The sequence below is a fragment of the Heloderma suspectum genome, chromosome 1 (genome assembly GCF_057233095.1).
Source record: "Heloderma suspectum isolate Gila_16-S chromosome 1, 16-S_ref, whole genome shotgun sequence".
Taxonomy (NCBI): Eukaryota; Metazoa; Chordata; class Lepidosauria; order Squamata; family Helodermatidae; genus Heloderma; species Heloderma suspectum.
This window is the reverse complement of record NC_139458.1, coordinates 26696848-26709678: the sequence shown is the minus strand read 5'-3', so window position 1 is coordinate 26709678 and position 12831 is coordinate 26696848. Positions and strand designations below refer to the sequence as shown.

Below are 12831 nucleotides of genomic sequence, written 5' to 3'. Positions count from 1 at the left end.
CTATGACAAGAAAATGAAACATATTATAAAACCCAGTTGTACTGCTCAATGTAATCCCAGAATCATGTGAATATTAGTATACTAATTGATCAATTAAATTTACCAACAAGAAAACTAATTCCAAAGTTTTAAAATGCATTGTTTTAAATGATACACACATGGCATTGGCTTACAAGATATCACTTCCCATCTGTAGTTTTTATAAGTACTTGTATTAAACAATAATGACTTTTTAAAGAAAAATCTGCTGACTGATTAATTGGAGGCACCTTTTTAATCAATCAAAATGTTTGTAATCAATCTGCACTCAAAATGTTTTTAATCAATGTAATTGATAAACTAACATGGTCGGAGGTCATGTTCTTGAAAAGAACCCTGAGTTTGAGCCCTGTCCCACATCAGGGTTGATTGCTCTGAGCTAGACAGCCTCACTCCAGCAGCATATGCATCAGCCTCAGCCTGTTCCTCCCACCTTCTGCCACTTGAAAATCTCTCATGACCAAAAAACAGAACTGAGGATGGGACTAAGCCACTCAGAGCAGATGGCTGGGGTCAACAGGGGCAGGGCACACGGCTACTTCAATCATGTCACTGAGTGCACCCCATTAATTCTATATCACTGAATGGCTGACATTTTCCTATGGGAAATAGGAACAACAACTCTTTATCAAGTGACATTCTCATAACGCAGGGTTGGGAAAACTTATTCCGAAGTGCCATCCAGGAAACCTGGATGGAAATTGCCATCCAGGGGTGCAGAGGCGTATACCAGCAGTGGACATGCCCAGAGCCCAACGTGGCACATATGAAATCGGAGGCGGAACGGTCTGCCCTCCCCCCCCCCGGGATGAGACTTACCTGGGGCAGATCTTCCTGGCGGCGGCGGCAGCTCCGGCGGCGGCTCCGGTGGCGGTTCGGCAGCGGCGGCAGCCGGTCTTCTGACCGGCTGCCACCGCCACAATTTCTAGGGTTAAAACAAAACAAAAACAAAAAAACATGATAGGCTACGTAAAGATTTATGTAGCCTATCACGGCTAGATTTTTTTAAAAAACCCAAAGAACGCGCGTACGCAACAGCGTTCGCATTTGCGTTCCTTATTCTGGCACGTCTTAGTCTACGTAAACATTTATGTAGACTAAGACGGCGAAAATAAGGGGAACGCAAATAGCGTAGACGCTACGCTATTTGCGTTCCCCTTATTTTCGCAGTCTTAGTCTACATAAATGTTTACGTAGACTAAGACGTGCCAAAATAAGGAACGCAAATGATGGCGCCCATGGGTGCCGCCATTTGCGTACGCGCGGTTTTGTTTTTGTTTTTTAATCAGCCGTGATAGGCTACGTAAACATTTACATAGCCTATCACGGCTGACTGCAGGGACGCAAACGGCGGCGGCTACGGCCGCCGCCATTTGCATCCCTGCTAGCCAGCGGCCGGATGTCCGGCTGCTGGCGGAGCCGGCCGGAGGCTCCGCAGAATTGCTGCGAAGCACAGCCGGCTGGCCAGGATTCCAGGGGGGAGGAACGGAGCGCCTCCCCCCCCAGCCAGGATTCCAGGGGGAGGGAAGGAATGCCTCCCCCCCCCCACCATCAGCATAATCCGCGAAAGGTAAGTACCTTTCGTACATCCCTAGTAGGAGCCAGTTTTGCCGAGTCACTGGGGTCCATTTTGCTGACCCTTCTAGTTAAGTCAAGCTCTTTCAGGTATGCACCTTACGATTTAATTAACAAGGCTAGCATCAGGGGTCAGAATTGTCAGACAGCCACCAAAGCGCACACTCCAGTAGTGGGACACAGTGCCGACCTCTAGAACCTTCTGGTCCTGCCAGTGGAGGCTGGTGGCTCCAATGTCAGTGGGGCAGTATATGCGCTCTGGGTTTCAATGAGAACCAGTCAGAACTCTAAAGGAGCTATCTACCTTGGATCTGACTGGTTCTGACTGAAAACCGGAGTCGATTCACCACCCACTGACATCAGAGGCACCAGCCTCCACTGGGTCCTGCCACTCCTCCTTGTTATTCGCCTGCTCTCTCCAAGCATGACAAGAACAAGGAGAAGGGGAAGATGCATCCACCATCCGCCTTGTCTTCTCCTTCTCCAGTGTTGTGGATTTGGACCAGAGGAAAAGGGCAAGCAAACAGGCAGCAATGGCAGTGGCAAAGAACAGGGCAGGGGGTTACTCAGGGAGGGGGCCCACATCTCACCCTCAAAACCTGGAGACAGCTTTGTGAATGATTAAAGCCAAGGGATGACAACCAAACTCCACAACCAGCCTTTCCAGAGCTCCTTGCTCATATGAACGGCAACTTAACACATTCCTGTATGAGTTCTAAAATCCCATGGCCCATAACAATTACCCCACAGTCAATATTTCATTTCATCTTTACAACCAAGCTGGTGTAGTGGTTTCAGTCTGCAGACCACACCATCTAATGGCCTCAGCGTTCCTGTGTCCGAAGCCTTAAAGCTCTGAGGTAGAACCACCTGGAATTCAAACCTCTGCAGAAATTTGGCCATCACCACTTTAGCCTCCATCTGGTATAAAAACAAAAATGAAATGGTGAGCTGGTTGTCTTTCTTCCTTTCTATTGCATTTTTTAGCCTGTTCTGCTTCCATTGTGGCCTGCAAGATTCTTCCACCCCATGTTATCCTCACAACAAGCCTGGGAGGTAGGTTAGGCTGAAAAAAACACCCATGGTCAAGGAGCGTCATGGCTGAGTGGGGATATGAACTTGGGACTCCTCAGCCATAGTCCAGCACTCTAACCACTACACCACACTGGCTCCCTGTTGCAATTTGCAAAGTCTGTGCCATTTTGCCTACATACTGTTTATTCGGTCAGTCGCTTCCGACTCTTCGTGACTTCATGGACCAGCCCACGCCAGAGCTTCCTGTTGGCCGTCGCCACCCCCAGCTCCCCCAAGGTCGAGTCCGTCACCTCCAGAATATCATCCATCCATCTTGCCCTTGGTCAGCCCCTCTTCCTTTGGCCTTCCACTTTCCCTAGCATCAGCATCTTCTCCAGGGTATCCTGTCTTCTCATTATGTGGCCAAAGTACCTCAGTTTTGCCTTTAATATCATTCCCTCAAGTGAGCAGTCTGGCTTTATTTCCTGGAGTATGGACTGGTTTGATCTTCTTGCAGTCCAAGGCACTCTCAGAATTTTCCTCCAGCACCACAGTTCAAAAGCATCTATCTTCCTTCGCGCAGCCTTCCTTATGGTCCAGCTCTCACAGCCATAGGTTACTATGGGGAATACCATTGCTTTAACTATGCGGACCTTTGTTGTCAGTGTGATGTCTCTGCTCTTCACTATTTTATCAAGATTTGTCATTGCTCTCCTCCCAAGAAGTAAACGTCTTCTGATTTCCTGGCTGCAGTCAGTGTCTGCAGTAATCTTTGCGCCTAGAAATACAAAGTCTATCACTGCCTCCATGTTTTCTCCCTCTATTTGCCAGTTATCAATCAAGCTGGTTGCCATAATCTTGGTTTTTTTGAGGTTTAACTGCAACCCAGCTTTTGCACTTTCTTCTTTCACCTTCATCACAAGGTTCCTCAGCTCCTCCTCACTTTCAGCCATCAAAGTGGTATCATCTGCATATCTGAGATTGTTAATGTTTCTTCCAGCGATTTTAACTCCAGCCTTGGCTTCATCAAGCCCAGCACATCGCATGATGTGTTCTGCGTACAGGTTGAATAGGTAGGGTGAGAGTATACAACCCTGCCGTACTCCTTTGCCTACATATACATCCCCCTTGAAACCAATCACATTTTCTGCATTTTCTTGCATTGACACAGTAAGCTGCATCAGCTTTTTTCTTTCCCCCAAGTGTCATCCAGCAGCCATTCCATCAGGCAGCAAAAGAGGGAGTGAAAGAAAGCCAGGTCACTCCATAGGCTCAGCTGAGAGACCAGCAATTTTTGGCTCCTCTTTCAACCATTTCCGTTCTAGCTGGTTGTGACAAGAAGGCTAACAACTTTCACCTGCACTGCACTCTATACAGCTGGTCATTATGAGAACCGTATAAGGTTAAGAATGTTAAAAACTAGTACCTGAGTTTTCTTGTTTTCCTTTCCCTCCCCACCCCTTTTTATTTTCGTGTCGCGTTTTTTAAATGTTAAGCCTGAGGGCAGGGACCATCTTCTTTTTCCATCAGAAATCCAGGAGTAAAAATGCCTTACATAAATAAGTGAAGTAACTGGATACTCTGCTTTTCTGCATGTTTTATATTGTATATTTAAAATATGGTATATTTTCCTTCATATACTATCAGTATACAATACACAATCTATATAGTGTATTTTCTGTTCTATCTGTATGGAACTTCAAACTTCTCTTTGTTTCAGAAAAGAAGTCAGCCAAAAATGGAGGAGTTATATTACTTACTACTATTATTACTCAGTTTTCCCATTGCATTCATGATTAGTGTGTGCATATTATCCAAACTAACCAAAATACCTCTTTCTACCTTCATTTTCCTTGCTGTGCCTGAGCGGATTCTATACCCCAGGGGTGGGGATCATTTTTGGGTACAGGGGCCCAATTGCCTCTCCAGACCCCTCCTCAAGCAATTTCTTTTTGTGCGTTGTTGCCCTGGGTGTGTTCAGTGCGTTGACTCTTTCCATCTATTTCCATATTAGTTGCCTCTCATTTTTGTGTCAAATTCCCTAAATTTTTCTAAGAAAATATATTTGATATAAAACAGCCTTCCCCAATTGGGTGCCTTCTAGATGTGTCAGCTACCATCGCCATCATCCCCTGCCAACTGTAGTCCAACACATCTGCAAAGCGCCAGGATGGGGAAAGCTGCTTCTTGTCACCTAAAGCTGTAAAGGTACTCTTCATTTTTGTGGCTTACTAACCCTTACCCTTCCTTGTTCTCACTATTATTTTAGTACAGTTTAATTTCTTGTTTCCCACAAATGTAATTAGTATGTGAACTTAAAAATCTGTCTTACAACCGAAATGAAATGGGTTGCAATATTTAGGATGTTTTAGCAGCTCCCTCAATTTATGTTATGTTGTACACAGTTCCCCACAACTTCTGGAAGTCTTGGCTAAATGCTTAGGTCCCTACATTGTTTACATCCATTTCCTTGTTAGTTGCACAAGTCCAAAACCACAGTGACAACAAAGTTCACAGAATGATTACTTCCCAGACTGTGCGCCCAGAATCTAGGGTGATTGGAGACACAACTTCATCTTAAAAAGCTCAAATACAGTGAGACCCCCGCTTCTTATTAAGATTAAGCCTTGAAAGTGATGAAAAGCAGATTAAGCAAAATAAAGAAATATCAATTAGAAGGTTAAGGTGGCTGTAACTCAGTGAAAGGGAGAGGGATCCAAAGCAAGCAAAAGAAGACAGACGTAACAGGGGCTATATACCAAGGCTGAAACAAAACCTGTGGACATATTCGAGGGGTTTAATGCAACCTGCTGTGGTCTGTGTAATATACTGAGGGCTGTGTTATATGCCAAGGCCTTTGCAGAATAGAGTACTGTGTAATATAATGCAAGCAGCTGAATTTACATAAGTTGCTGGGAATGGTGCATTTTCAAATATTGTCTCACTGAGTTTAAGCAAGACAATCCTGGAAGCCTTTAGAAAAACGTTGCTTCTCTCACTAAAAGTTCTGAGGCACTATCTGGATAGCCAGTGTGTTTTGCATATTGTTACTCTACAAGTCCTTTAACCCAGCTTCCTCTGCTGGCTGCAGTAGTAGCAGGACTCTAGTTTTGCCAGAGGAGAGGTGGAGGAACAGTTGAAACAAAGGGACTATTTCAGTGGCAAAGTGGGTGGTGCAAGAGCTGCATTCTTCGTGATTGCCCTGGGCCATTAAAAGGACCAGCACCACCTCTGGAGGAGACCTGGCCACCTTAATGGTGACTGCCTTACTTACCTGTGAAAATACCTGGCCAATACAGGAACGAGATCCCAGGGAAAATGGGAAATAGGAAAAGTAAGGCCTAAAAAACAAGACAGACAAGAATCACTTAGATTGCACTATTGTGCTCATGGACAGTTTGTGGGCTTCCTGTAGGCATTTGGTTGACCGCTGTGCGGACAGAATGATGGACTAAGGATGCCTTTGGTCTGATCTAGCACAAATGAAAAAACTCTTTGGCTGCTTAGAAGGTTTGTTTGATGGAACACACCTTCTCTCCAAGGGCATACCTCATTTGTACTTTCTGTACAATGGGGATAACACTTACCTTTCAATTTCTCCAAGAGAGTACAGCAAGGATGTTACGATTACCAGCTTTTAAGAACATAAGAAGAGCCATGCTGGATCAGATCAAAGGTCCATCCAGTCCAGCATTCCGTTCATACAGTGGCCAACCAGCTGTCGACCAGGAACTCACAAGAAGAACATGAGTGCAACAGCACCCTCCCACCCATGCTCTCCAGCAACTGTTGTTCATTGACTTAGTGCCTCTGGTACTGGAGGTAGCACATAGCCATCAGGAGTAGTAGCCATCAACAGCCTTCTCCTCCAGGAATTTGTCTAACCCCCTTTTAAAGCCATCCAAGTTGGTGGCCATCACTACATCCTGTGATAGCGAATTCCATAGTTTAACTATGTGCTGTGTGAAGAAGTACTTTCTTTTATCTGTCCTGAATCTCCCACCAATCAGCTTCAAAGGATGTCCCCACTGGGAGAAAAATGTCTCCCTATCCACATTCTCCACACCATGCATAATTTTGTATACCTCTATCATGTCTCCCATACCCTCCTTTTTTCCAAGCTAAACAATCCCAGCTGTTGTAACCTTCCCTCATAGGGGAGTTGCTCCAGCCCCTCAATCATTTTAGTTGTAGTTGCCCTTTTAGTTTTAGTTGCCCTTTTAGTTTTAGTTGCCCTTTTCTGCACTTTTTCCATCTCTACAATATCCTCTCTTAGGTGTGGTGACCAGAACTTTACACAGTATTCCAAGTGTGGTCACCATAGATTTGTATAAGGGCAGTATGATACTGGTAGTTTTATTCCCGATTCCTCTTCTAATTATGCCTAACATGGAGTTTGCCTTTTTTACAGCAGCCGCACACTGGGTTGACATTTTCACTGAGCTGTCCACCACAACCCCAGGATCTCTTTCCTGGTCAGTCACCACTAGCTCAGATCCCATCAGCTTATACCTGAAGTTGGGATTTTTTGCTCCAATGCCCATCACTTCACACTTGCTTACATTGAACTGCATTTGCCATTTGGATGCTCATTCTCCCAGTTTGGAGAGATCCTTTTGGAGCTCCTCACAATGCCTTTTTGATTTAACCAGCCTAAATAATTTGGTGTCATTGTCAAACTTGGTCACTTCACTGCTCACTCCTAATTCCAGATCTTTTCTCAGCAGGTCCTGTCTCTCTAACAGCAGCTTGATCTCCAGAGAACAGAAAGCCGTGATGCTTATCTCCATGCTGCGAAAAGCTCTGCCTGTTAATTTGTCCAGCTCAAGCTGCTGTTAAAAGTCATACAAGCAGGCCAGGTCTGTTTTTCCCTGATCACTTAGGAAAATCTTAATAAACCTCCTAAAACTTTAAGAATTAGCATTATGCATCAAATTTCTGACAATTACTGTAACTTTCCTAAAACAAAAGAACCTTTAAACACAGAGGCTCACCTTGGTTGGTCTTTGCTAAATCGGTCAGGATCAAAGATATGCGGATCCTTGAAATACCTTTCCATTCGTCCCATGATATATGTGCTCAACTGCCAAGCGAATGAAGAGAGTCATTTACACATGTACATGAGAATCAAGCTGCAGAAACACTGGTCGTTCACAGTCAGAGGCTGATGAAATCCTGATCCCTTTCCCTGGCTAGTCCTACAGAGTGGTGTAGCAAGGGCTGGACATCAGGTCTGAAGTTCAGGGGCCCTGCAGCCCAGCCCAGCCCAGCCCAGCCCCCCCCCCAACATCCAGAGAACAGCAGGTGTTGGGGCAGTGGCAAACAGGCCAGAGTGGGCCTATGGGGTCCTACCAGCAGTGATGCTGCTTGCCGTAGCAACCTTTCTTATTATTTTTGAACTTTTCAGAGTCAGCGGATCAGCCGGTTTGGCGTGTACGTGGTTACACGTGCCCATTTTATTATTTTACTTTGCAGCTATATTATCCTTTTCTACAACAAAGTACTGCTTGTTCCCAAGTATGTTTAGCATCAGAGGCAGCACAAGCAAACTTCATTTTATTCCTGTAGTCATGATGATGATATGACTTAGATGAGTTTAATATGCAAAGGGGAGGAGAGAAGAGAAATGTTAGCTTTGTGCTTCACAACTGATATAATCCACATGGCCCTCTGAAGGGGCCTCATAAGATCATGAAGTCCAGGGTCTAAAACTGTCTAGTTGCACCACTGATCATACACAAGCTCTTGTTTGAATCCTGTCTACTGCATTTATGTCAGCATTCACTGGATATGTTTTTACTTCATTGAATTCAAGAGATTAGACAGCTCTTGGAAGAACTCTGTATTACAGAGTATCATACAGCTTTCTGTCCTCCCCGCCTGCCCCCTCAAACAATGAGTCAGCATTCTGTGGCCACTAAAGATACTCAGTCCTCACCAAACTGTTTTGGGGTGTCCCCCAACCACTGCCATCAGGTGTTTTTTTATATATATAAAGGTTTTTGGTACTTTTGCACATCATGGGATTGCTCCAAGCCTGAAGATACCTCCCTCTTGTGTGTGGGAGGTGCTGTTTTGGCTACATAAGCAATGGCACTCACAGCCCGAACACTGAAAATAGAGGGAATGATGTTCACAGAACGAATGGAAAATCCTTTGAGGAGCTGCAAAATCAAGCCTGGGACAAGCTGAACATAGCCCACTAGACCTAACATGCCATCGGTCAATGTCTAGATTTTTGCTGCCTCTCTGAGACTGCCAAAAAGAAAAAAAAAGTGTGTGGGGAGGAAAGAGGATGTCAAGCGTGTTGCCTCAAAACATGGCTAGTGAACTACATTCAACTCGGTGGACCCCTGATTTAGACAAAGCAATGTGGAAACTCCACCAGTGAATGTCTGCGAGCCTTTCTACACGAGGCTTTTATTGTGCACTCGTGATTGCTCACTCACAGTAGTTTGCATGTCCTTTATACAATGACATCCTCTTCCATGGCCCCTCCCATTCTTTGTGACCATTTTCGTGGGGCTTTTTCCCTAACAAGGGAAGTCTGCTATTATTTAGAAAATGCATTATAAAGCCCCGTGTAATTGCACAATTCTGCTACACCACAGCGCCATCTAGTGGTTGTATAGTGAAACATATAGAAAAGCAGAGAAAGAAAAACCCTGGAAAAAAGTATGTGTAAAGGAGCCGAGCTTAATCCCACAAAGAATCTGGAAATAGAAGCCCCAGTTAAGGTGCGGTATAAAAGCCTCATGAAGAAATGCCCTGCATGTCACAAGGCTGTTAAAGCTACTAAGACTCTGTAAGGAAATATGTCGACAACTCTGCTGTGGACTGAATGCAGCACTGTCCTTCTGTTCCAACATCCAGAAAGAGGTCTGTAGGGCAGAATCACGGGAGCACCACCACAGGTGCCGCATTTAAAAAAAGTCCATGGAGAGACATCTAAGCCTTAAACAGCTGCATGACAGGCAAAAATCAACACAGGAAGCAATTCTATCTTCCCAGCACAGCATCCCAGGGACCACAGTATTCTTCAGAGTTCCCCCTCCAGGGCCATAGACACTGCTATGACCTCAGAAGGGTGACTCCCATATTCCAGAGACCCGTCTAGAGAAAAAAGCAAAAGGAAGAGGATAGAGAGGTGAAAATCACCTCCGCCACTCCTCCTACTCTGCCAGCAACAGCTCTCAGCAGGGCACTGGATACACGGAAGCCTCTGAGTTCAGCAGCTTCTGTCTCATGGTAGTGCAACCCATAGAATTATGCCTTCAGATATTGTTAGTCACCTTGAATGGGAATGGGAGTGCAGAAAGGTGGGATATATATTTTACTCCCAAATAAAAACAAATACACTGTGCTAAAAAAGGGAAATTCTGCAGAATTCAAAAACTTAATTCTGCAACCTGTATAAATTACAAAGTTAAGTAAATTTGCACGTTCTCCCATATTTTACATAATTTGCTTTTTGCGTGTTTGCATATTTTATTCTGCATCTGCTAGTTTTCCTTATTTATGCACGAGTTATTCTACCATTTTTCTTATATGGTTTCTCCCCCTGCACCCCCACCAAAGTCTGAAAGCTCAGGAAGTTGAATTCACCAACCACTATCAGATTCTACTGCTTTTCTGTGTTCCCCCAGAATCACAGGAGATACATCGCCCCGGATATAGGTTTGGTGTTGAATGCCAATATGTTTTAGATAAGCATATATGGCAGACCATTCATAAGACTCACAATTATGGTGGTGTTTGCTGGTATGTTGACCCCTTCAATGATGTTTTCCTTTCCTGCCCAACGTACAGTGCCAGGAACTGGTGGATATAATCGCAAGACTTCTTTGAGAACCTAAGGCAATGAAGATGGCTTTGATGCAATGTACACACTGGAGAACCCACCATTATTTTCATTAGCTAGCATGATTGCGTGGATGAGAGGGAGGGATTTTCATCTGGAACACCTTCAATCAAAAGGTCAACTCATTCATGAATTTATTGGGAGATCTTAATCAAATAACTCATCCTCGTCCTTAATTCCCCAGTAGTGACCCACTTCATATGGATATAGCTAAAGAGGAAAGAGAGAAGGAAATCTACAGTGCTTGTTTACTGAGAAGTCAGTCCCACTGGGCTAGCCAGTACATAATGCTAAACCATAGTTTAAGGTTACCAGGGCCAATCCTATCATTAGGCAGAGTGAGGTCACTGCCTGAGAAAATGCTGGGTGGCAGAGAGTGGTGGTAAGGTGTTGAAGGACAGAGCTGTGTGCACCATGTGGCCTTTCCTCCATACCCCCCAGCTAGCCTGCTACTCTCAGATGCAATGTGTGTGTGGGGGGGAACACTGTCTCATATCCAGTGTTGAAGTAAGATTCAAGTGTCTTGGGTCAGCCCCGAGTGTTCTGAGAACGAGCCTAACCTTCCTCCAATTTCCTGCACTCCCTTCTCCCCTGGCATGGCTGAGAGGAAGCGGTTGTAAGATTTTGCTTCCATTTTTGATTAACTGCAGCTTGCCATTTTTTCCAACCCTGGAGGAAAAATGTCATTAATCAACTATGATTAGTGGAAACAAGGTAACTTCAAACCATAGTTTTATTATTAACCATGGTTTGGGGTTTGTACAACATGCAAAACTACGACGGGAGGGGGAGTGCACAGGCCTGGGGGAAACTAGGTTAATTCTTGTAATGCTAAGCCATGGTTTAGCATTACTTCTGAATGCAGTCACTGTATTCAGATGGGGGTTACTTCTAGGTATATGTGCATAGGACTGCAGCCACAGTTACCCATTTAAAGCCTTAAGGACATTCCAGACAACCAGATAGCATGAGGCACACCTATATTTCTAGGTTTGTAAGGTTGTCCCCCAAGACCTGTTCAAGGATAAGCCACTATCCCTCCCCACATAATGGGTACAGAAAGGATAGTGAGTTCTGCTGGCACTTTTCAAAATAAAAAAAGAGAGAGAGAGAGGAAGCTGTCAAGATGCTGTGAGCCTGGGGACAAGGGAATTGTGTTGCTTATCACCAGTAACATCATAGGGAATGTCCAATAGGTGTCCATGACTCCCATACAGCCACACAGCTAATACAATAACAATAAACCTTATACGCGGGGCAAAGTCTTGCCTTTTCCCCCAGGTTTAAAACATTTTTCTCCAAGTGCTTGAAAATGCAATAACAGAAGCACATCCTGATGGGAAGACGTGTGCATTGTGCATGAGAAATGAGTAACAAAGATATTTATTGCATCACAAACAAACAAAAGGTTGTGTTGCAATGAGCTTGAGGATTTTGTATTTGGAGTGGTGGTGAAGCCCTGAGTACGGACATACTAAGCTGCCTTATTTGTCACAGAGGGAGGACGACACAGAATTGGAGTACTTTGCACCAACATTTTGAACAATAAAAGGTATCACAGCACTGTGTATATTGTTCTGGAGACCAACGTGGCTGCTAAAATTTCACTGAACAATTAGAAATCCTTATGACGTTTCACAGGATGGGAATCCTAGACTGTCTTTCACATGGCATTTGTATTATAGCTGAAGAGCTTTGAGACATCCTTTGCTTTAAATGATGCCAGCCATCACATTTCAAGTTTTGTTTTGGAAATGAATACAATGCTCTGACCAGCTGCACTAAGGCAAAGCAAGGAATATTCAGAACAGCTCTGGGTTACCTCTGGCTTCGTTATTCAAGTGTACCTGCGATAAGTATTTGAGCTTCCCAAGATCTTCATAGGCAATGTCTCTCTTCATGCCAATAACCTCGTCCACTTCAGCCTGAAGTCTGGGAAGCAGAGGTAGGAGGAACTTTGTTTAGTCAAATGCCCATGGATCATTTATGCTCAATGGAAGACTTCTCTATTTAAAGAGATTAGAATTTCCCTTCCTAAGACTAAGTGGCACAATGACTTAGTCACACAGGAAAAATGTTCAATGGTTCAGCTGGGCTGGGGAGGAGGAATACCTGCTTCCAAACATATTCAGTCCCTGAGTGTTCATAATCCAACACAGAGTTAAGCACACTGAGGGTGAAGACAGATACCAGAGGATTAGCTTTGGACATGGGTCTAAATATACATTTTCCTCTCCCCAGAGCCGAGCTCTGCAAATAACGTCAAATAAATAAATCATATGTGGCACATAAAATAAGAGAGAGAGTTGCTTCAAGACTGCTCTTTGCTGTGGGAAGTGATG

The 12831-nt window shown here is 44.4% G+C and overlaps 1 protein-coding gene across 14 annotated transcripts in view; it reads right to left on the bottom strand.

Annotated features, from left to right (window-relative positions):
* The window catches only part of LOC146357043 (cholesterol 24-hydroxylase-like), a 104289-nt gene that overhangs the window by 56963 nt on the left and 34495 nt on the right, over positions 1–12831 (bottom strand). For 11 of the 14 annotated variants that reach the window (XM_084839168.1, XM_084839144.1, XM_084839152.1 and 8 more), the window contains exons 11-15: positions 12337–12421; positions 10370–10480; positions 7623–7711; positions 5903–5969; positions 859–2535 (exon numbers count right to left, since the gene is read on the bottom strand). In XM_084839168.1, coding sequence (XP_084695294.1) covers positions 2365–2535; positions 5903–5969; positions 7623–7711; positions 10370–10480; positions 12337–12421 — 523 coding nt within the window. In that variant the 3' untranslated portion in view covers positions 859–2364. Of the gene's footprint in view, positions 1–858; positions 5970–7622; positions 7712–10369; positions 10481–12336; positions 12422–12831 lie in introns of those variants that run through there. The other 3 variants (XM_084839134.1, XM_084839239.1, XM_084839248.1) reach the window with 1 other exon arrangement.